Here is a 24883-nt window from a genome sequence, read left to right on the forward strand (position 1 = left end):
ATGGGGTATTCTAAAACAATACAAATAGCACCCAGCACAATTGTCAGACTGTCTTACAGACGTAGGGCAGACACGATTGTGCCCCATGACATCACTTCTAAATGAATCTCAGGAACAAGGTCGGAACCCTCCCCCCTCGAGTTGGCCTCTTAAGAAGTGGTGGGTACAGCGGGGTTATTAGTACCATAAATCGCCTCGCTGTCAGTCAAATGCTAAGAGACACGGGACATGATACCGGCCATTTTGGTGACACAATATAAATCACCAAAGATTAAATTATTAGATAATTTGGAAACTTAACCGTTTGCATTTTACACTTCCAATTGCTTTGCTGACTTGCACTTTCTCGTGGCTGTCCGGGATTTTATTAAGTGTCTTTAAGACATCTATCACCCCCTTCCTCTTCATTTTCCAGTGGGCAAATTTTCCCAGGAAGGAGAGTTGCAATACTGATGCCTGCAGTCGCTGCTCCAAAAAAAAAAAAAAAAAAAAAAAAGATTGCTGTATTTTCATTGACGTGCAGTGCATTTCCATAATTGGCTTTTCTACATGATGGGAGAGAGGAAATAATAATGTCATTTTATTTACAGCCAGAGTGTCGCTTTATGAGACTTCTCCAAGTTTCTGCCATGCTGTGTAGGTCAAATGACATCTTTTGATCAGTCCTGTCCAAAGGCATCAAAGCTGAGTGGCATGTAATGGAGACCTAGTGACAAACCAAATCTAGAGAAGAAATAAGACTGCCAGTTTCCCATTAAACAGCCTGCTAAACAGCACAGCTTCCCCGTGTCGGCTACGAGACCACTCTGACCACCTAAATCAGGAGAATGAAAGAAGGCTGAATTGGACATTAGTACCGCAAATGACTGCCGCCGATTGCCACGACTCGCCTCCCCTCCTCCCCCCCCACCAAAAAATCAGCAAGCAAACCATGCGAGTTACAGCAGCCCGGCTGCTCCAAGCCCCTTCATTTCTCTCCTGCCACTTGCTGGTTTTCTGATCTGGTTTATTTAGGTTTGACATCAGCCAAATGGTGTAGCAGGCTATCTCTGACAGATATTCCTACTGATTTAACGGGAGGCCCATCTCAGGAAAGATGGATCTTCTGAGACAAGATTTCAGAGTGGTTGTTTTTTCCCGTTTCCACCCCATTTTCTTCCTTTATGATTCCGCTTGATGTGTTGTTCCTATTCACAGTCAAATCATTAGGGCCGTCAGAACTTTGGCAGAACCGTGTTTGATTGACGGCCAGGGGGTTTAGTGTTGACAGATACAGGTGCTAGCTGGCCAGCACGGGGAAGGGGGTTGTTTTTTTGTTTTTCTTTTTTTTTTAAACAAGTGTTTTATAGTAAGGGTTGGTAAAAGAAGTTTCTCGGCTGTGATTCAGGAAGGTTCTTCCTTGCCTGTGTGTGAAGGAAGCAACATGCATTTATCTGTGTCGGTTTGCTCTGAATTAAGCCACCGTCCTCTCTCTCTCTTTAATTCGCTCTCCTGGCCACCGATTCTGAAGCATCTGTTGTGTTCCAAGCACCATGCTAGCTGCCAAGATCTGCCAAGGTGTTGTTCTGTGCTCAGGGAGACCCACACCAGCAGGAAGACCCATTATGGACTCATGACCACCTCTGGCCACCATGGAGAAGCTAGAGGAGGCAAAGTCATCTCTATAGGGAGAGTCCTGGCAGGATGTCCCATATCCTGGCAGGAGTCTCTGCAATAGGAAGCAGATGATGGCAGAGCAGGCGGGACCCCATAGAAGGAAGCTGGGTTGACATGGTCAGGAAGAGATTTGTTTCTGTCCCCTGTCCCGTGTGTGTGTGTGTGTGTGTGTGTGTGTGGTGTGTGTGTATGTGTATGTGTGTGTTTGTGTGTGTGTATATGCATGTGCACATGTGTGTGTTTGTGTGTATATATGCATGTGCCCATGTGCACATGTGTGTGTGTGTTTGTGTGTATATATGCATGTGCCCATGTGCACATGTGTGTGTGTGCGTTTGTGTGTATGAGCATGTGCTCATGTTCACATGTGTGTGTGAGTGTGTATATGCACTTATATGTGTACATGTGTGTACATGCATTATGTGCATGTGTGTGCACATATGTGTGTGTGTGTAAATGCGTGAGCGTAAGTGTGCACATAAATATGGAAGCTCTCAGTATGACTGGAGCTTACCAATTCCTGGACTGGTTGGTCTGAAAGCCCCAGGGATCCTTCCATGTTCCTTTCTCCAGCATTTGGTGACAAGTATAACTCTAGCTTTGGGTATGGATTCTGGATGTTGGACTTGGGCCATCATGCCTGTGTAGCTTTACTAACAGAATTTTCTCAAACACACACACACACACACACACACACACACACACACACACACACACACACCCCTTTTCATGCAAGTGTGGTGCACATAGCATAACATGGCAACAGGGGAAAGCTCTCTCCACAAACATACACGACACTTACCCATCAGGCACCTGTCACCAAGCATTGTCACCAAGCATTGTCACCAATCATGTTCCTAGGTCTTTCCTGGACACTGCTGACCTGTTTTAGGTCAGATAGTCCCTGGCCAGATGTGGCAGAAACAGTCCCATGGGGCTCCACAGTAGCCTGTAAGTGGCAGGCCTCCAAGTGTCCTCCTCTGCAGCCTGTGACAACCAGAATTGAAGCTTGAGGCAGGGCTGCTCAGGGCCAGTGCTGCTGACCTCTGTGGAGAAAAAGACCTCCTTTACAGTCTGTTTTGAACCCAGAACTCTTGCTGCTGTTGTGGGGAGAATACTGCTTAACAACCACATGGGGGATGTCAACAGGGTTGGGAATAGGCTCCTTGGGAGAGATCTCTGTGTCTCTCTGGCTGTGGGGAACTCCTTGTTTAACCTCTGTGCCTCAGTTTCCCCACCTGGCAATAGACAGGATGACCATAGGATTGTGATTTCAAGACATTAAGAAGTACTAAGGAGTGCATGGTGCTATGCCTGGTCCAGAGTACAGGCTCAGGAAAAATCCTCTGCCACGCCCAGTGATCTTCCCATGCCAGACATGGTGCTGGTGAGCTGCTCTGTGGGCATGCGGTGAGGTGCCATACCATTCACTCTCCAAATAAATTGCCTCTGCAGCATGGGACACCCCCTCTCACGGGGAATCCTTTTCATCACGTTTCCTTTCTATTTGACATTGGGTTGCCACTGGGGAGGAAATGCTGGTGTTGTTAGTAGTGAGCTTCTACTCGTTCTAGGGAGTGTGTGGGGGTGTGTGTGTGTGTGTGTGTGTGTGTGTCTGTATGTGTATGTGTGCATATGTGTGTGTATGTGTATGTGTGTATGTGTGTGTATGTGTGTATGTGTATGTGTGTGTATGTGTATATGTATGTGTGTATATGTGTATATGTATATGTATGTGTGTATGTGTGTGTATGTGTGTGTATGTGTATATGTGTATGTGTATTTGTGTATGTGTGTGTCCTATGTGTGTGTATGTGTGTATGTGTGTATGTGTGTATATGTATGTGTGTGTGTATGTGTGTGTGTGTGTGTGTGTGTGTGTGTGTGTGTGTGTGTGTGTGTGTGTGTGTGTGTGTGTGTGTGTGTGTGTGTGTGTGTGTGTGTGTGTGTGTGTGTGTGTGTGTGTGTGTGTGTGTGTGTGTGTGTGTGTGTGTGTGTGTGTGTGTGTGTGTGTGTGGTGTGTGTGTGTGTGTGTGTGTGTATGTATGTGTGTATGTGTGTATGTGTGTGTAGTGTGTGTGTGTAGTGTGTGTGTGTATGTATGTATGTATCAGCCCGTCCTTTGGGGCCTTCTTCCTGCATCTCACCCCTTTGCTGACTTGTGTGGTGGGAACCCACTCATGCCCCCTTGTTTAGATCTTTGAGCGTATGCTTTCTTTCTTTCTACTGGTGAATATCATCTTGTATTCTCTTCATTGATTTAATCACCCTCAGCCTTTCCTTCTGGTGGTTTCCTGGGCAGAACCAATGGAGGCAGAAGGCAAGGGACAGGGAACCAGAGAATTGGATGAGGTGTGGTGGCGGTGGCAGGATCTGCTGGTCTTAGGAGGACTTGCTGTATAAACGGAGAGAATGTAACTTGTCAGTTAGTTATACTCCACAAATGAAGCTTTCTTTCGGTGTAGAGCCTTCCTAGAAATTCCGTCGCCGGTACCTTGAACATTTTTAAGCAAATCGCCTCTAGCTGGTGTCTGGACGTGTTCAGTGGGGAAATGTCCTCAGACTAGGAATTGGTGCTCAAGGTAAAAATCTTAAATGCAGGTTCTGACTAGTCTGTGGGCAAGGAGCTTGGGGTAGGGAAGGCTGTTCTGGACCCGAGTTGTGCCTCCTGTGCCTTCTTATCCATGGGGAAACTCTCCCTCCTTCACTCAAGGAGACAAGTGAAGCGAAATCCACTCACCTGACGACTTCCCTCCTTGGGTGCCCCAGGCATCCTGGGCCTGCAGTCTCCTGAGTCCCACCCAGCACACTCAATAATGCAGCAAGATTTTGCTCCACAACAGTGCAGTGTCACCTGTCGAGGTGAGTTGTGCCCGTGCCTATCTGAAGTGACAGCCATCTTTGAGTACTAGGGGCTCCCACCGCCTTCTCTTTCATCATTCCCCGGGGGAAGGGAACATTTCGACAAGGTGTTTCCCCTTCCAGGCTCTTTCTTCCTGCCCCTCATTCCCTCCCCTCAACCGTCCGCCTCTCCCCTACCCTCCCAACACACCTGATCAAAACGTCATCCCTGACAAAGGTTTCTCTTTCCAAATTAAATGAGTCCAAACAGCCTGGGAATCTTCACGCAGAAAGTGCAAGAGCTGGTGTGCAAAGTTAATGAATCTGGTGGCGGGGCGCACATGATGGAGTCCGGTAATGCGATCCAGCCGCTCTCCTGCTCCTCGTGCTCCCGTAAAGAATGTACAGAAGTTAGTTATATGGCGTGATTCTAACATCTGTCCTACCCCATAATGGCAATTTGTATAAGTAATGGAAACAGGTTAAATACTTCCATTCTCATGTTGCCGGCAGGGAGGAAAATGAACATTTCAATGAAATCATCCGACAGAGAGGGAAGGGGAGGGGGTCCAGACGGATCCATCTCTACTCCCTTTGGTGATGGGAGTCTAATGAGAATGTGGGATGGGTAGTTTATCAGATGGGACAGGGAGAGCCAGGGAGTCTCAGAGACAGAGACACCGCAGAACAGCACAGGGCCTCCATCTCTGGGGCAGACCTTTGCTAATCACACGCTCTGCTCACTGGGAGGGACCTGGGAGGGGGGTGCTCCACATAGGCATGCTCCTCTAATGGGGCGTGGCGAGGGTCATAGAGACCTCCATGGCAAGCTTCCGGGTTGGAGGGCCCTGTCAGAGATGTAAAGGGAGGAGGTACCCTGCGTTCTCCTTGTTTCCTTGTTAATTATAAATAATCCACTTTGGGGATGGCCATTTCTTCGCTGGTAAAAACCACTGTTTCCAGAAGTTGCTTATGTGGAGAGCCATTTCATGTGAACTGTTGATTCCTATTTGGGGATTTTTTTTTTTAAATTGGAACTTAGCTCTTTGCTGCCACACACCCTAGAAAACCCCTGCTCCTCTGGAGTAGCAACCAGCTGCTGGCTGCTATAGCGAGGGATGTTCAGTGTGCCCCGGAGCCCCTGGCTGTGTAAATTTAGCACACAAATGCAGAGTATCTGACACATCTTCATGCTGAAACGCCATATCCAGTAGCCCTACTGACTTGGGGATAGCTTGGTAGCTATACCGTAGTTACAACTCCCCAGCCAGGTACGCCTATAATCCAAAAACATGTAGAAGCTGAGACAGGAGAGTCTTGGGCAAGGTGGCTAGACAGACTAGCACAATCTCAATGAATGCGGTGGAGAGGAATTGAGAAAGACACTTCTGGCTTTCACAAACATGTGCACATGTTATACGTGTGCCTATCTATATACATGAGCACATAAATACACATGTACATCACACACACACACACACACACACACACACACACACACACACACACACACACCTTTGGTGAAAGCCTTTGGTCAGCCACCCTGCTGTGCTGTACTGAAGATGGGTATTGGAGAGACTGCACCTACCCCCTTTTGAGCATCCCCTTCCTGGAGAGCCTTGCACTTTCTCTGAATGCTTCCTGTCAGAGAGCATTGCCACAGGTAGGTCGCTCTGTCCTGGGGCAGGGTACTAAGGCCACCAGGTTGGACCCTGCTCCGTGAAGGAGTATTTCACAGTGGCTCCCATGCTGACTTTAGCTCTGAGCGTGTTCCCAGAAGTCTTTCTTCTATTGTTGCTGTGGCTTGTTGAACAGAGCACCCACACTTCTGCACAGCTCTCTGAGGAGGAACAATGGTGGTGAGGAGGCAGAATTCTGGGAGCATTCTGGGTGGGGATGCAAAGCGAGGTGACTCAGGAACACACCTTTACTCTGTGTATAATTGGGGTGCAGATTAAGACACAGGTTCGGGCGGGGGGTGGGGGGGACACAGACCTAATTGCTCCAAGCCAGTGTTAGTAAGACTCAGGGGAATTAGGAGCTTTACTACATTTAGTCATTAAAAAACAAATACAGCTGTCACTTCTCCCTGTCCTTAAAGTGACTGTTGACAAGAGAGAGCTGTGTTTTCCTTTAAGGAAACAAAGATGTTCTGAACAGTGTTGGTCCGCAAATTGAGAAATATAGTTTTTATCTAATTTGCCAAAGATACGATGTTTGTGCCTCATTATATAGTTAGGATTTGAGATGAAAATATTTTTTCAGACAATATGTGTGTATTTACGTTGTAAACCATCAGGGCACACATGGTTGGTGTCACATTAAGCTGTAACAGGGCTGTATACATTGCCTTCTGTCCACTCATATTAGAACGCACAGAATCTAACTAACATGGCTCAGGATGACAGCACATCTTTAGGGACACATTGGCATCCAGAAGGCACGTTTTATGGCAAAAAAACTATTAACAAGATTTAATTCTTAGGAAAATGGAGTCCGGTCATAGGTTCCTTTCTCGGATTCCTGTCTTGCGAACGGTCAGGGTAAGAAGTTTGTCAGGCACACACACACACACACACACACACACACACACACACACACACACACACACACACACATGCAAAGTGTATACATATACATCGCACACATGTGTGTGAGCACGTGGGTTGAGTGCTCAGACCTGCAGCCATTCTGTGCTGCTGGTCCATATTGGTTCTCATGGCCCTCGAGACAGCTCCCTGCCCCCCACCCCTGCCCCCAGCAGGACATACTGCCTGTGTTCACACTGTCACGGTCTGCGCCATCCTGCTAGGCTCAGGAAGGGCGGAGAAGCGCTAGCAAAGCTGTTTTGACACAAAAAGAAATAGCAGAAATGATGATTCCGAGTCTTTGTTTTAGTTGATGGGGAAAATGTCATTTATTTCTGTAAGTAATTGTGAGAGGAGAATTTTATACTGCAGTTACCAATTCCTGGCTGCTCATTCATGAGATTTCCATGTTGGGGGTCGGGAGGGAGGGGCGTATGGATGGTGCTTGGGGGGGGGTTTGTCCCTGGAGAAAATGTGATGGGGGTGACTTTGCTTCCTGGGTTCATCAGACTCGTTCTTAAAAAACGTGTTAGGCCAGAAAATCATATCCATTCACCTGGGGAAGTGTTTTGTCCTCCGTTTCATCCGTAGAAATAGCAATCTCTACAAATACCGTCCTGTATTCCAGGACATCTGTACAGCATGAAAATGAAAGATTTTTTTTTTTTTTTTTTTAGAAAATCGTAGCCTATATAAAACAAAAGATTCTCAGGAAAAGTATGGCGGATGGCGAAAACAAAGGCGCTGATAAATAAATTCCTCCAGCTGAATTTGGAAACTCTCTCCTTCCCCCATGGAAAACCTTTTAAGGGAGCATCTTTGAAAGCAATTCCGGGGATTCAATGATACTAGTTAAAAAAAAAAAAAAGAAAGAAAAGCGTAATTATTCTGATAAAATTACATTCTCTGTCACGACAGGGCAGATATAATCCGGTTCAAACACCCATATTGCTGAGACAGATGTGAGGGACGTCTGGTGCTATGGGATGGTGTGCTTGGTTTCTGACCAGGTGTAGAAGCCATCGTGAGGTATGTTTGCTCAGGATCCCATTTGTTCTCAGAGAACTGGCGTCTACCTGTAGCCTCTTTAAAGATAAAAAAGGTTCCCTAACGTGTGGCCCCAACAGTCTCCTCGGCGTCCTCACCACGTCCTGTCATCAGCTCTCGTAGTACGTAGTTTAACAGCCTGAAGATTGACAGTCTCTTAGCCAGTTTGTCTCAGAAAATAAGACCTCTGACTCTATAATGGAGACTGCATTCTGAGATGCCCTGTGGTTTCGGGGACGGTGGAACCTTTGCTCCTTTCCCCTCCCAGTCCCGAGGACTGAGACCCCCGGCTGAAGTCCACGGAAGGGAACTTTATAGAAGATGTAATCTCTGGGTTGCTGTGTGTCAGGGAGCAAAGGCAGTGGGTCTGGTGGCGGCCTTCTTCACAGGGTTGTCCTGCTGGCTGAGGTGTGAGTCAGGATAACGGCCATGGGTCCTGAATCATGCTTCTTCTGTCTTCTACTAGGGGAGTCCCACCTGTTGGGTAAAACCTACTGTTTCCAGGACAACAGACACTCCTGGGCTAGGGCCCCATGCTCTGTGGGTTACTTGTTAATACGGGGTGAATAGACTAGACTCTTCGTCTGCCTTAGGATGCGGTGGGAGTGGGGGTCTGTCCTTTCCCATCTGGGGACTGAGAACACGTCTTTTCCTGGTGCTTGGCTCTGGGTTCCCATATCTTGAGTGAGACCTGATTTTGTAGAGATAGAGTGTTCCATTGTATCGATGTGTGCAGTCCTGTCACCCCGGTGCTTAGGAGGGCGGTGCCCCTCCTAGGCTCCCCAGTCCACTCTCATTTCCCTCTGATTTTTCCTTCTTTTTCTTCCTGATAACCACTGAGCATCAGGAAGCTTCTCATCGGTTTGCGTGCGGTCTCCGCTACCCTGCCTCTAAAGTTGTGTTGGAACTTCACCAGCTTGAGACAAAAGGTTAATATCAGATTTGCTCGTGGGCAGATCATGATCAGGCTTGGCCCCATGCTTTCTTATTTCTAAGCTAATTTCAAATCGAATTTCCGGGGCAGCGAGAGAAAGAAGAAATTGTGTTTGTTTTTAGGGCAGTTACCTATGGATGGTTCCTAATTAAAATCAGAATGGAGGGGAGGTCATTTTTATTTACTGACCCCGCAGTTCTTAGAGATGGCTTCTACTGGGGCTTTAAGTAAAGAGACTTTGGTTGTAAGTCAAATGCATCAGTCGGATGGTGCGTTAACATTCCCTACTAGCAACTGAAATTTGCAGAAGCGATGGAAACATTTTTGTCCCTATCACGGTGGAACAGAAGTGGCCTTTCAGCCTTGCTTGGCAGGGATCAGCTTTTCCTGTGAGAAATCACAACCACGCTAGCAAATTAATGTACCTCTCGCTCGCATTTCTATGTTCTTCTCAGACTAGGAAAGGATGTGTTCTTGCCTGTTTCTGCTTTCTCTGCATTTTTTTTTTCTTTTCCTCGATAGATTCAGACTCTCGCTGGAACCACCTGCTCTCTCTCCATGGCAAAGGTGAAGGCAGATTATAAATTTGGAAGACGTTGTGTTTTGCTGGGTTCCGTGATGAGCTGAAGCCACACACCCGTCCTTTAGGTGTGTGCGAGCCCCTTTTGTGAATTGGTCCCTTGGAGTAAATGTATTTTGATATAATGGCCATCTGTTCAGGAGTATCACATTTGCCAGTTTTTTTTTTTTTTTTTTTTTTTTTTTTTTTTTAAGAGTTTGGTGTAGATCAACACGCAGTTTGGTCTGATTATAGTCTCACCAGGTGGTAATACGATAGCAAAGTTGGTGCTCACTGTGAGGCAGTCACCAAGCAGCTACTGAAGACCTGGGGTTTTCTGTTTGATACTTTTAAGCGTCCACTTTCCCCGCAGCCAATTCTCCGCGACATTGCCTAACGAGGAGAGCAAGCACTGGAGGAATGAGCTGCCCCTCCCCTTGAGAAGTTGCTGGGAGCAGCCCTGATACCTTCCTGCCCTCCTTCCTCGGTGCTCTAGGGCACATGAAAAGAGGTGGGGGGCAGAAACATCTACTGGGCCATACCTGGTATCAGGACACTACACGGGTCAGCTACCATGAGGGAAAGCTGATATCATTGTCTTCCTGTCGTCCCAGGAGTGGCGTGTGGCTGAGCTGGGGCGCCTTTCCGTAGCAGCACAAACCAGTGGGCATGTTAGTGTGGATTGTCGTTTATTCTGCGTGTACCTCTTTGGGGTGCAACAGAGACGAGCAGATGTCTCAGCACCTTCTAGCCACTGTAACACTATAACAGACTAGGCAAGGTAAAAATGAAAATCATTTTTTTCCCCCAACTCAGAGGCCAGAAACCCAGGGTTGAGCTGTCAGCAGGTCTCACCATCTCACTATGTCCCTTTGTGCAGGAAGGGGCACAGTAGCATTCTGGACTTTCCTTACGAGGGGACCAAACCTAGTCCTGTGGCCTCCACCCTTGTGGCATGAGCCCCTCCCAAAGTCCCTCCTGATGGACTCACCGGATGATTAGATTCCAAGGTGAATTCCAGGAGAACAGAAACTTTCAAACCACGCCAACAGTGTTGGGTTTAATGACCATGGTAATTCCTGTAACCTTAAAGGTTTCTCCATTGCCACAATTGTGCTTTGGGAAGAGTAGGACCCCAAGGAGCAAGTGTGTGTGTGTCGGGCTTACCTATCTGCTGGGATCAAATGGCCGTTCTCCCTCTCCTGGTACCAGACTAAAAGGCAGCTGGCTGTCCCATAGCAAGGACTACAGTGATCATAGGCCTCATCTGTATAAGTGCATGTCTGACCACTTTGTTTCTCTTGGTTCCATATCCAGGCATCCTGGGAGCACTCTTTTCTTTGGATCACCCCCCAAATCCCAGGGTCATTAGGTTTGACTTGCTTTTGCATGACAGGCATTGCAGTTTGGGGTTGGGTATCAGACATCTCTGGGATTCCTCCGGAAAAAAAGTCAGGGTATGGGAAGCCCTTCTTGCTGTCAGACTGCAGAATCCAGGCTTGGGAACTCCTCCTGGCCACTTCTCTGTAGGTTCTGAACTTAGAAATGGTTTTGGACTCTTAGGGTTCTAGCTGGAGGTGCCAGAACTCTGTCTGCCTCTAGCATCTGAAAGTGGGGGTTCTCACAGGTGGAGCTGAGAGCTGGCTGGGTGATTAGACACTGCTTTGGAAGGGAGAAAGGTCTGAAGAACAGCCTCAAACCAGTGGGCAGAGGTGTCCAGTGGTGTGGGATGGAGGGCAGATGCCTGTCACCAGCTGTTAATCCAGGACGTGTGCCTCCTTGTAAGTTCTAGTGAAATGATGACTGAGAATAGATGTCGAGTACTAGGAGCAGGGACAAGTGTGAAATAGCTAAAAGGAGAAGGTCTTGGCATAAGGAACTGGAGGAGCATGGGATACAGGGTGAGCAGAGAGGCTGGACTGAGCCTGGTCAGCTGAAGACTAAAAGACCAGGTCACTCGCTTGCTTGTCTGGAAGGCTGCAGCTGTCTTCTTAGGGCCACGGTGGGTGGCTATGGAATAACGAGTGACAGGGGAAGCAGATGAGGCATCCTGGACAGCCCAGAGGAGGGACAGCTGATGCTTAGGCCTGTACCGTCTGCAGCCCCGCTGGCTGTTCAGCATTAAAGAAAAGTAGGAACCGTGAAGATGAGCGCAGTCCCTCCTACCCAGGAGCAACAGGTTACTCTCTGCGCTCTTGGGTCCTGTTGATGGCCACGGATGCTCAGGGAAGGCTACATAGCTGATTTCAGAAACTGCCTGCAGTGGCTGATGTGAGTCAAATGGAAAACTTCGGAGGAGATTTGGAAAATACCAGAATTTATCAGGAGGTACATCCGTCAGCAGTCAAAAAACCCACTAATGTATCCATTAGCTTGAAGAAACCATCATTAACGTTCCCTGAGAAGGGTTTTCCCATCGTACTGGCCACACACCTTTGTGCTCTGCCTTTGTTGTTTTTGGCTTTTGCTGTGTTTTTAGGGCATGGTCTGTGTGTGCGTGTGTGTGCGTGTGTGTGCATGCGTGCGTATGCGTGTGTATGCATGCATGTGTATGCATGTGTGCATGCGTGTGTGCATGCGTGTGTGCATGTGTGTGCATGTGTGCATGAGTGTGCATGAGTGTGTGCATGTGTGTGTGTACACAAGTGCATATATGTGGGTGAATGTATATGTGTGTGCTTGTTAAGGCTGCAGGTCAAGCTCAGGTGTTTTCCTCAGGATCTGTTCACCTGATTAGGCTAATTAGGTCAGGCTGGCTGACAAGTGAGCCCCAGGGGATCCGCCCGTCTCCACCATCCCAGCACTGGGAATGTGCACCAACACGCCTTACTTTTGTATATGGGGTTTGAGGACTGAACTCGGATTCCTCGTTCTTGCATGGCAAGCACTGAAACAACTGTTCTAGAACATTCAAGGTGTGTCCAGAGCATACTTTTATGGAAGCACTGGATCCCCATCTTTGAAGACTTAGATTCCGTCCATGTGCCGTGGTGCTGTGCACTGAGTCTTCAGGCATGAAACTGGTGCCCCGTTTCACACCGTCGCAGGCTGTGCACCCGAGAAGAAGGTTTGGGGGTTAGAAGGTGTCACGTTTCAAAATCTTCTCTCTTCTTCACCGTGGGTATTTGATATTCATTCATTCTCTCTCTCTCTGTGTCTCTGTCTCTCTCTCTCTGTCTCTGTCTCTCTGTCTCTCTCTCTGTCTCTGTCTCTCTGTCTCTGTCTCTCTCTCTCTCTCTCTCTCGCTCACTCGCTCGCTCATCTGCTGCCTCATAAAGAATCATCCCTTAAAGTCTAAGCCACTGATGGTTTGTCACTGCTTCTCATGTCCCTTGGCATGTGTTTGTCATACAGCTGGAGTCAGTGTCTGTGCCTGACATGCATGTGTGTGTGTCTGTGTGTCTGTGTGTGTGTATATCTGTGAGTGTGTGTGTGTCTGTGCCTGACATGCCTGTGTATGTGTGTGCCTGACTTGCATGTGTATGTGTGTGTGTGTATGTCTGTGCCTGACTTGCATGTGTGTGTGTGTATGTGTGTCTGTGCCTGATATGTGTGTGTGTGTCTGTGTGTGTGTGTGTGTGTGTGTCTGTGTGTGTGTGTGTGTGTGTGTGTGTCTATGTGTGTGTGTGTGTCTGTGCCTGACATGCGTGTGTGTCTGTGTGTCTGTGTGTCTGTTCCTAACATGCAACCCAGGCTTGACTTCGACTGGCAGCCTCCATGAGGTGGGGGGAGCTTCAGGCTGGTGGTGATCAGCAGGTGTAGGGGACATGGACGGCTTCAGTGGTCACAGGCCTTTAAGGATGAAGTCAGGGTCAGTCCTTTAGACTACAGTGGGACAGACTCAGGAGACACAGAGCCAGCAAGGCAGTGCCAGAGGAGGTCTGTGGACCTCCACCACTCCCAGGAGAATATGCAGGGCAGAAGAAACAGAAGCCACTTCCAGCCTGGGGCATCTGCAGGGTGGATGAGTTAAGTGGCACAGAGAGAAGCCTTGGCACCAAGGGCCCAGCTTTCATTCTGGCCCATTGTCCCCTCCCCTCCCCTGCCATAGTCCTCTTGCTTTATTTTCCCCTGAGACATAAGCTCTAAGGGTCAGGGACAGCACTTCTTTTCCACAGTCACCTTCCAGAGAACAGGCAGTGCTCACAGATATCAGGTGGGATGCTGGTGGCCCGAGAATGGCCGCTCGGGTTGAAAGCCCTGTGCTCTATGGTTCTATCCCTTGTCCCCGTGACACTGTCTGTTGTGCTGGCACTGTGGGATTGCTCATGATTTACATGTCGCCTCAATCTTGGAGCCACCACATGCAGGCTAGTTCCTTGGGAGGAGAGAGTGTAGTAAGATGGTGGCGTCCCCGTGACTACACTTCTGCTGGCACAAGGGAGAAATCAGACATGTAGGAGGACATAGGAAGAGGCCACTGATGCCAGACCTCTCTACCCATGCGCTTCACCTGTTCTCCAGCTGGGACAGCCCAGCTCCTGTCAGGGAATGGGGCCCTATCAGTGGGCCTCGTGGTATCCCAGATCTGGATAGCTTGAACATTTAGCTCTTGTGAGCAGAGCGAAAATGTGGGTGAGTCTGGCGGTCACCTTAGAGTGTTGCCAGCCTTCCATTTTCTAGGAGGGCTGTCAAATTATCTGTACACTGCCCAGCACGTGGTGCCATAGAGAAAGCCTGAGGCCCCACACCGTGGATTATTTCTCCCAGTGGTGGTACAGCATTAGCAGAACTGCACTTCCTGGTTCATTAGTGGAACAAGGACAAGGACCTGTATGTCTAGACTGCTTTGGGATTTTCACCGAGGTGAGCTGAGGCTGGGTGGAGAAAGGCAGTGGGCACATGTGTTCTGCAGGGCCTTAGAGGTCTCCATGTGGCAGAAGTCAATGGGGTCTCATTGTGTGTGCATATAGGTATGCTTCTGTGTATGGAGTAATCGTCATGTGTGCTCTCATGTACGTGTGCTTCCATATGCATGTTCATATATGTAGGGTGGTCATATATAGGTTCACAATATAGTATGATCATATATGTCCTATCACATGTATGCTTGTAAATGTAGATGACTGTGAATGGCATGTCAAGTATTTGCAGGAGTAATCATGCATGTGCTGTTGCATGCTCTCATATGTACAGAAATGATAGTGCTGTTCTATTGTGTTTAGCTTATACATCTGGAGGACTGTGCATGTGCCTTCGGGTGTGTGACTGCATGCACAGGGTGACCATGTATGCATTTGTAATGCATGTGTTCATACAGTGGGGTGATTATGCATGTACTATCATTGTATGCATGCTCAGGCATATAAAGTGCTTGTGCTGTCATACATGAGCTTACACATACTATGTGATTGTGCATGCACTGTCATGTGTGAATATATGTGTGCGTGTGCATGTGTGTGTGTGTGTGTGTGTGTGTGTGTGTGTGTGTGTATGTGTGTGTCAGTCATTCTCGTTCTGTGAATGCCTGCCCTGAAGCCTAGAGCCTTTCATTTGCAGGTTTAGAAGCTTGCTGGTCCTTCACCCACCCGGTGTCCTCCCCTGGGGCACAGAGCTGTTCTTTGTCCCTCCTGTCATCCCTCTCTGAAAATGCCTGTACTCTTTGCCATGCTCCCTTAGGATCCGGCTCTGATAATGTGATAATGAATGATCGTGTTTAATGAGACGCCCCTCTCAGGTCACGCCAGTGCATTTTAATAGGGGCTGGAGACTACCTCAACCTCGAATTTCCTACTCCCTCATGAAACACTAGGTCACCTAGTTTTTCTGTCAGAGAAAGAGAGGGGGGAGGAGGAGAGGGGAGGGAGTGGGGAGAGAGAGAGCAAGAGAGAGAGAGGGAGAGAGAGAGAGGAAAGAAGAGAAGCACATTGCTCAAATAAGTTTAAGAGGTAGTAAAAACAAAACGTGTCAGTACCAAGATATGTCACACATCAAAGCATTTAAAATGACCTGAAGTGAGAACCAAGGTTTTCCCTGGCACCTGTGTGTCCTTTGGTTTGCAGTTCTGCAGGCAGCTGTAGGCCTGTGGCAGCCACTGGGGCATGCACCACTACTGCCTTCATAATGAAAAACTATTCAGATGAAGTCCTCATAACATGAAAGTGACCACTGCAACCATGTTCAACGGTGTAATTCAGTGGCATCCAGAATGTTCCTGTTGCTGGGCTGCCGTCCCCACCTCCTAACTCTAGGTCGGACAACTGAAACCGTAGCCAGAGGCACCACTTTCCACTCCGGCCCTGCCACCCACCACTCTGTGTGTGAACTGGACTGCTGTACGGACCTCACACAAGGGCCCGAGGCGGTATCTGTCCCACGTAACTAGCCCATCTCCCTTTGTGCGGTGTCCTCAAGACTCGCCCATGTCCTTGCGGGTCCCGGGGGTCAGTGTTTTCCGTTCTAGGATTAGATGGTGCTCTGTGGTGTGGATGACCACATCTGTCTGTGTGAAGGATGCTTGCCTCAGTTCTTCCTTTAGCTGTGGCGTGGGATGCTGCTTCGGGTATCGGTGTGTGGCAATGGCCTTGGCCACCCCTGAGCGGTCTTTCATAGGTGACACTGGGTTTTGTCCTGACCGCAGACTCACAGCGTGATAAGCGTTTGTTTTGAGTGAAAACCGTATTATTTTTTACTGCTTCTCATGAAGGAGTATTTTGACTTGCAGAAAACATAGAGTATTGCCCAGGAAATACATTGGTCTACAAAAGAGAGCTGGGTTCCTCCTAATTTCATGAAATGTGCTGTGCAGAAATCAAAGAGGGCTTGCGGGTCCAGTGAGGGCTAGCCTGTGGGATTCCTTCTTCTTCCCTGCAGCCTCTAACCAGACTGATGTCTTTAAGAAGGGGTGGTGCATACCTGCAATGCTAACATCTTGTGGGGGTGGAGAAAGAAGATTGAGAGTTCAAAGCCAGCCTGGGCTACTTGAGACCCTGCTGGAAAGAAGGGAGAGAAGGAAGGAAGGAAGGAAGGAAGGAAGGAAGGAAGGAAGAAAGGAAGGAAGGAAGGAAGGAAAGGAGAGAAAGGAGTTGAGGAAGAAGGGAGAGAAAGGAGTTGGGGAAACAGGAGGAAGAAGAGAAGAGAAGAGGGAGAGAGCAGAGTTAGAAAGGGCTCAGGCTTCTGTGCAGAGAGGGCACACTTTGTGGGGGACAGTTTCGGCATGGTCTTACTCCTGCTTGCTGAGGTCCAGTGGGCGGGCACCTGGAGTTGAGGTTGAGGTGGCCTTGTAGGCCGGGAGCCTGGCTGAAAAACATCTTTTTAAAGATCACCTAACTGCTGGGGAGGCTGCGTCCTTGAAGATGATTTACTCCTCTGACTGTGGGTCATTTTTCTCTCCTAGCTTATGTTCCCGAGGAAGAACTGAAGGCCGCCGAAATAGATGAGGAGCACGTGGAGGATGGCGGGCTGTCTCTGGACATTCAGGAGAGCGAATTCGTGTGCAATGAAGAGACAGAGATCAAAGAAGCCCAGAGCTATCAGAATTCCCCCGTCAGCACTGCCACCAATCAAGATGCTGGCTACGGATCACCCTTCAGCGAGGGCAGTGACCAGCTGGCCCATTTCAAAAGCTCCACCTCCAGAGAGGAGAAGGAGGAGCCGCAGTGTCCAGACAGTGTCTCCTACCCCCAGGACAGCTTGGCACAAATCAAAGCCGTGTATGCGAACTTATTCTCAGAGTCCTGCTGGTCTAGCCTAGCATTGGATTTAAAGAAGTCCAGTTCTACCACCAGCAACAACGATGCCAGCCAGAAGGAGAGTTCCACACCTACCCCCACACCCCCTACCAGTACCGCCAGCACCGCCTGCACCACGGCTACCACAGCCATTACCAGCTGCAGCACCAGCACCAGCCATAGCAGCACCACCAGTAACAACAGCAGCTCGGGGTATGACTGGCACCAGGCTGCCCTGGCCAAGACGCTGCAACAGACGTCGTCCTACGGGCTGCTGCCTGAGCCCAGCCTGTTCAGCACCGTGCAGCTCTACCGGCAGAATAACAAGCTGTACGGCTCCGTGTTCACGGGGGCCAGCAAGTTCAGGTGCAAAGACTGCAGCGCGGCGTACGACACGTTGGTGGAACTGACGGTGCACATGAACGAGACAGGCCACTACCGAGATGACAACAGAGACAAGGACTCTGAGAAGACCAAGCGGTGGTCCAAGCCCAGGAAGCGTTCCCTAATGGAGATGGAGGGGAAAGAGGACGCACAGAAGGTGCTGAAGTGTATGTACTGCGGACACTCCTTCGAGTCCTTGCAAGACCTCAGTGTCCACATGATCAAAACAAAGCATTACCAGAAAGTGCCTCTGAAGGAGCCCGTGCCAGCCATCACCAAACTGGTCCCTTCCACCAAGAAGCGAGCGCTGCAGGACCTGGCATCCCCTTGCTCCCCAGAGCCCACGGGCATGGCCACTGATGTTGCACTGAGTGAGTCGGCCAAGGACCAGAAAACGGCCAACCCGTACGTGACTCCGAACAACCGTTATGGCTACCAGAATGGTGCTAGTTACACGTGGCAGTTTGAGGCCCGAAAAGCCCAGATACTCAAGTGCATGGAATGTGGCAGCTCCCATGACACCTTGCAGCAGCTCACGGCTCACATGATGGTCACCGGCCACTTCTTAAAAGTGACAACCTCTGCCTCCAAGAAAGGAAAGCAGCTGGTGTTGGACCCTGTGGTGGAAGAGAAGATCCAGTCCATCCCCCTGCCCCCAACCACTCATACCCGGCTGCCTGCCTCTAGCATCAAGAAACAACCGGATTCTCCTGCAGGCTCTGTAGCCTCGGAAGAGAAGAAGGAGCCTGAGAAGGAGAAAGAGAAGGAGAAAGCCCCTCCAGCTGCTGGGGACGCAGAGAGAAAAATCAAAGAGGAGACTGAAGACGCCACTGAGAAGTTTGAACCCACAGCCCTCTATCAGTACCTGCGTGAGGAAGACCTGGACGACAGCCCCAAGGGGGGAGTAGATATCCTAAAGTCACTTGAGAACACTGTGTCCACGGCCATCAGTAAAGCCCAGAATGGTGCGCCCTCATGGGGTGGGTACCCCAGCATCCACGCAGCCTATCAGCTGCCAGGTACAGTGAAGCCACTGCAGTCAGCTGTGCAGAGTGTGCAAATACAGCCGTCTTATGCCAGCGGCGTGAAGTCGCTGTCCTCCACAGAGCACAATGCCCTCCTACACTCTCCAGGGAGCCTCACGCCCCCGCCCCATAAGAGCAATGTGTCTGCCATGGAGGAGTTAGTAGAGAAGGTCACCGGCAAGGTCAGTGTCAAGAAGGAGGAGAGGCCCACTGAGAAGGAGAAGGCCTCCCCGGTCAAAGCCATCTCCCCTGTGGCGAAGGAGAATAAAGATCTCCCTAAGTCGGAGGAGACTGGGAGCAAGCCACAGAAGAAGGGCTCCGATTTGGAAACTGGGAAGGCCAAAAAGGAAAGTACCATGGATGCTCACACCCCAAACGGTACAGAGCCTCTTAAAGCCAAGGTCACCAATGGCTGCAGCAACCTGGGTATTATCACGGACCATTCCCCGGAGCCCTCTTTTATCAACCCGCTAAGCGCCCTGCAGTCCATCATGAACACCCACCTAGGTAAGGTGTCCAAGCCTGTAAGCCCCTCTCTGGACCCACTAGCGATGCTCTATAAGATCAGCAACAGCATGCTGGACAAGCCTGTCTACCCCACGACCCCCGCTAAGCAGGCCGACGCCATCGACCGCTACTACTATGAGAACAGCGACCAGCCCATCGATCTGACCAAGTCTAAGAACAAGCCACTGGTCTCAGGCGTGGCGGATGCCGTGTCTTCGCCTCTGCGGGAGAGTGCCCTCATGGATATCTCGGACATGGTGAAGAACCTCACGGGCCGTCTGACTCCCAAGTCCTCCACACCCTCCACGGTGTCCGAGAAGTCAGATGCGGACGGCAGCAGCTTTGAGGAGGCCCTGGACGAGCTGTCACCTGTCCACAAGAGAAAGGGGCGCCAGTCCAACTGGAACCCACAACACCTCCTCATCCTCCAGGCCCAGTTTGCCTCCAGCCTCCGAGAGACGGCAGAAGGGAAATACATCATGTCGGACCTGGGCCCTCAGGAGCGGGTGCACATCTCCAAGTTCACGGGCCTCTCCATGACCACCATCAGTCACTGGCTGGCCAACGTCAAGTACCAGCTACGGAGGACAGGGGGAACCAAGTTCCTTAAGAACCTCGACACAGGGCATCCTGTTTTCTTTTGTAACGATTGTGCCTCTCAGTTCAGAACTGCCTCCACGTACATCAGCCACCTGGAGACGCACCTCGGCTTCAGCCTGAAGGACCTCTCCAAGCTGCCACTCAGTCAGATCCAAGAGCAGCAGAGCGTCTCCAAAGCCCTCGCCAACAAGACTCTGGGCCCGCTGGGGTCCTCTGAGGAAGACCTGGGCTCCACATTCCAGTGCAAGCTCTGTAACCGGACTTTTGCGAGCAAGCACGCAGTAAAACTGCACCTCAGTAAGACCCATGGCAAGTCGCCGGAGGACCACCTGATCTACGTGACAGAGCTGGAGAAGCAATAGTGTGCAGGGGTGCAGGTGGTTGCAGAGGACTGAGCTCCCTCTCGTGCTGCACTAGGCCTGGCCTGAGCCTCTGAAATCAGTCTCTCCTTTGTCGCTGACCTGCCTATCTGGACTTGGTTTTTCTCACACATATTTTGTAGTTATATTTATATGCTCTTTGTCTGGTCTGTGCATGTTATTTTTCTTTTTCTCCGTGAGTCAAAGTCTGACCTTCATCTTCAGCATCCGTTCTTGTTGAGCTATCTTTTGTAGGAAATAGTGGGGGCACGCTTGGAGACATTGTTTAGGAGTAAAGAAACAGATACAAACAGCAGCGATAAAGAGACATCCTAAAATTACAAAGTTGCCATGACAATAAAGGTCACGGGACCTGGTAGTATCAAGTTTAACCCTTTGAGGACTTTATCTCTGTGCCTTTCACTCAAAAATTAAACAAAAAAAAAGTTTAAGAAAAAAAAAGAAAGAAAGAAGGGGGAAAGGCGCTTAAAGGCATTTCATTCAGATCAAAAGCTGTGTCAGACACAAAACTTATTTAATAATTAAAAAATGAGCTTTTATGACAAGACATGCATGCAGCAGTTGGAGACAGAAAGCTGTCTAGGACTCACGGGGTTAGGAAGCCACAACTTTATATGTTCAAAACAAAAACAAGGAACACCCCAGTCGCCACTATGCCCAAACCCTCTGGATGCTGAAAAATGCCACTTTTGGCAAAAAAAAAGTATGCAAGCTTATTATTTAAAAAAAATGTGTAAAAATGCTATTTCTTTTTTTTTTCTGTAAAATACTGCAGTTTATAGTTATTTACAAATGTAAGCTTTGGTATCAGCTGACCTTTCTATAGCGTGATGCATTGGTAAATGAAAAAAAAACACAGAAAAAAAAACCAAAAAAAAGAAAAAAAAAAAAAAAAAAAAAAGGGGCAAATGTTGGATCCTTTCCTTGTAAATCGCCAGCCTCAGCTTACACACGCCTGTATGTTACATATCATATCATTTTAATCTACCCCACTTTCTTTGTACCTTCTGGCTGTATGCTTTCTCTTTTAACTTTTTATATTGTCATTTTATATTAAATTTCTGTGTATATAATGTAAAACCACAATTTTTGGATAAAATTTAGTTCCTGCAGCTTGATTTAAATAGAGAAAATTTTACCTGCACCTGCATCTTCTCAGATGCATGTACTCAGAGGAACTATCAGACAAAAATAAATAAATAAAATTAAAAAAAAAACCAGAGCAAGCAGTGCACTATTAATTATACATTTTGATGTCCCGTCATTAATATTGTACAGTCCATTTTGGTTCACACAATTAAACCCACTGTTTTCTCAAATGTAAAATAAACCCACACGCAGTTCTTGATTTACAGAGATTGTCCTGGCTGTCATTACTTTCCCTTCGAGATGTTATTTCAACCACAAGAGGCATTGCTTATGCGATCAACCGACGACAGTTCCATTCAGTCGCACCAGCCCATGATGCGTGTGCTGGTACGCTTCATTTGGACGAGAAGTGTTGTGTGTTTAAAGGTGATAATTGACATGTTTCCCTCATGGGTGTCCAGGATGCCCAGAGTTCAGTCCTTCCGTGGTGGCTCTTTGGTCCATTGGTAGGTTATGGTGATTCTTTCAGAGAATCCTCCCAGACGATTAGAAATCGTTGCCGCCAGCTTCTTGTGTACATCTGGGGGCTTCCTGGCCAGGTAGCAGGCTAGACCTCACGCAGCTCAGGCCCTGGCGATCTTGGATTAGTTCTGTGTGGCTGGCTTGTGAGTGTTTAGTATCAGCTGGCTGTTTTTCCATTCAGTCGCTGAGCAGAATTTTTGCTTTTCTTTTGTCCTTTCCGAGGCACAGGAGGGACCCGCCCAAAAGAACCAGCACTGGTCCCGAGGCGTCATGTCTCAGCTCCTAGATACCCAAACTGGTTACTCTGGCCGACTTTCAGCAGCTGAGGACACCAAGACCCAACACCTAGTAAAGGGTTTTGTCTGTTTTGCTTTGTTTTTACTATTTGCTTAAGTCTCTATAGAATTGTGTCTCCAGAAAAGTAAGAACTCATACTGTGTTCAGGAATGCTGGATTTTTCTAGCGTTTTCCATTGGTAAGGAGCTGACTCAGCTATTTAGACACATCGCTGGATGACTATGAAGATTAGGCTGAAGGTAAATGCTGGGACAGCAGTCAAGCCTGGGGTGTGGGCCGACATGGGGGTGCTTCCAAACCCATGTCTGGGTGATGGATACTTTTTTTTTATACTGCAGATCTGCAAACATTTCGTCCTCACAGTCAGAGTCGTGAAGCCGCAGTCTAATAGGAGGTGAGAGTTCTGAGGAAGATCCTGCTGCAGACAGTCCCAGTGTCTGTCAGTTGCAGCTTGAGTCTGAGCACCAAGGGGACCATACAGAGCTCCAGCTTTCTTGGTGTTTTCTTTCTTTGTAGTTCCTGGGCTGACTGGTACGTTGTTACCGTTCCCAGTTTCCCAGTTGGTGGGCAGATGTTTCCTCAACACCACAGAGATGGTGACCCCAGTTAAGGTTACTGAGTCCTCCTAGAGTACCAAGTCCTACTGTGCGCTCTGCACATGTGAACCCATTCCTTCTTCACAGCTCTGCACCAGGTCCCTGACTGTCAGCCAGTCACAGCAAGGGGCAGGTATTTATCGTGTCACGCGGCTTGTGATGGACTGAAGCTGGACTTTGGGCTCTGGAGTACTTACTGCAGTGGCCATGCTCAGCATTACCAGAGGACAGACCTGGGGCAAAAAGGTCTGTTTTGACCCCGGAAGAGGCCAAGAAGGTTTTCTTTTACAGGGAGATGAGTTAGAACCTAGCCCTTAAAAATGGAGTGCCGAGGATGAGCATGGTTTGGTAATCAGCTACCAGAGCAGACGCCCTACCATGCTTCCAGCCACCTCTGCCTGTGGCTGCAGCAGGTCACAAGCTTCCGTGACTTTATCTTCTGCTGGATCTGAAAATAAGCCAAAATGATGTTGGTTGTGAGTTTATGAATGGAGTTTCACAGAGGATGCCCGGTGACCCAGAACCTCAGCCAAGACAGACAGCAAGCTCAGCTGGTCGGGTTGTTAGCAGAGCCGGGTTAGAGAAGTCAGGTTTGGTAAGCATAGCTGTAAGAAGAGCAGGAGAAGAGGGAACTCGGGTCCTCTGGGCTCACTGGCTCACCTGCCTAGCCCACTGCTGAGTTCCAGCCCAGGGAAAGACCCCGCTTTATAAAACAAAGTAGACGATGCAGAAGAACGGAATCTTAGGCTGTCCTCTGGCCTCCACATGTCCATACAGGTACCCACACATGAGCATACATATGTACACACATAGACCAACTGAGGGGTAAATCAAAGGCCCACAGTCTGAAGACTTCACGTGTCTGTTCCTCTTCACTGTGTTGGGACAAATGCCCACCATCTTTCCTCTGACCCGGAACACATACTTCTGTGCACCATGAGACCCTGTCTGTCCCACTTAGTACTGAGCAATGAATGGGCCCTGAGCAGTTGGAAGAGCCGGTTACCAATACCCTTAGGATGTGGGAGGAAGCAGGAAGATGGCGGGCAGCTGCTCACCCAGTCCAGAGTTCTTGCTAGGCCAGGCTGGTGGTTGTGCATATTCAAAAATAATTGTGGTTTGCATTTAATCTGCAGTTTAACCGTGAAGTTTAATAACCAATTAAACACTTCCCTCCTTTGGATGCGGGATGTTAAAAGCTTGGGCTGTTTCTCCGAATGTGAGTTGCTGCTGCTTAGCCAGTATTTGAAGTGGGATCCAGCCTGGGAAATGACAGACAATAGTTTACATAGGAGAAACTAACATTTAGGCAGTGTGCAGAAAAAGGCATGTTTAAACACTTCAAGATGTAGGTCTCTTATGGCTAGGAGATAGATGGGTTAAAGTGCTTGTTGAAACAGCAAAAGGGCCAGAGTAGCTCATCTCCAGAACCCATGTAAAAATACCAGATGTGCGGCCACACCTGTGTAAGACCAGCCACGAGGGGGAGGGTGGACATAGAAGGATTCCGGGGGCTCACTGTCCAGTCAGCCTCATCTAATCTATGAGTTCCAGGCCAATGCGAGGCTACACCTAAAGGAGAAGGTTGGGATTTTTTTTTTTTTTTTTTTTTTTTTGAGGTGAGGACTGAACCCAGGGCATTTTGCTTGCTAAGCAAGCGCTCTACCACTGAGCTAAATCCCCAAGCCTGAAGGTTGGGATTTCTAAGGATGACACTTTTACTTATATACTTATGTTCACATATACATGAGCACGGCACAGACACACACACACACACACACACACACACACACGCACACACACACACACACACACATACACGCAGAGTTTGTGGCTTTTCATTTGTTACTGATAATCTTTAAAATGCTGTGGTACACATCTGGAATCCAGCACCGAGGAGGCGAAAGTAGGTAGACCTCTGAGTCAGCCTGGTCTACATAGCAAATTCCAGGCTATGAAGCTACATGCTAAGACCCTGTCTCAACTTGTTTTTTAAAAGTGAGCCATCGTTATCCCATCATTATAGGACAAATGCATATCTTAGCCAGGTCCAAGAATCCAGCACACATAAATAATGGTTTGGGTATTTTTACCGAGGTCCTTTTGTTTGTTATTTATTAAAATTTCTAAGAAGACAGCAGATTCTATTGAATCTAATCATCGAATTAAACACTTAAGAGGCATGGGA

At 48.6% G+C, this 24883-nt stretch overlaps 1 protein-coding gene across 1 annotated transcript in view; it reads left to right on the plus strand.

Annotated features, from left to right (window-relative positions):
- Positions 1-21545, plus strand: part of Tshz1 (teashirt zinc finger homeobox 1) — a 75068-nt gene extending 53523 nt beyond the window's left edge. The window contains exon 3 of the mRNA XM_032885494.1: positions 16962-21545. Within this exon, the coding sequence (XP_032741385.1) occupies positions 16962-20173 (3212 nt within the window). The 3' untranslated portion in view covers positions 20174-21545. The remainder of the gene's footprint in view (positions 1-16961) is intronic.
- The last annotated feature ends 3338 nt before the right edge of the window (positions 21546-24883 follow it).

Source organism: Rattus rattus, chromosome 15 (assembly GCF_011064425.1).
Source record: "Rattus rattus isolate New Zealand chromosome 15, Rrattus_CSIRO_v1, whole genome shotgun sequence".
Classification (NCBI taxonomy): Eukaryota; Metazoa; Chordata; class Mammalia; order Rodentia; family Muridae; genus Rattus; species Rattus rattus.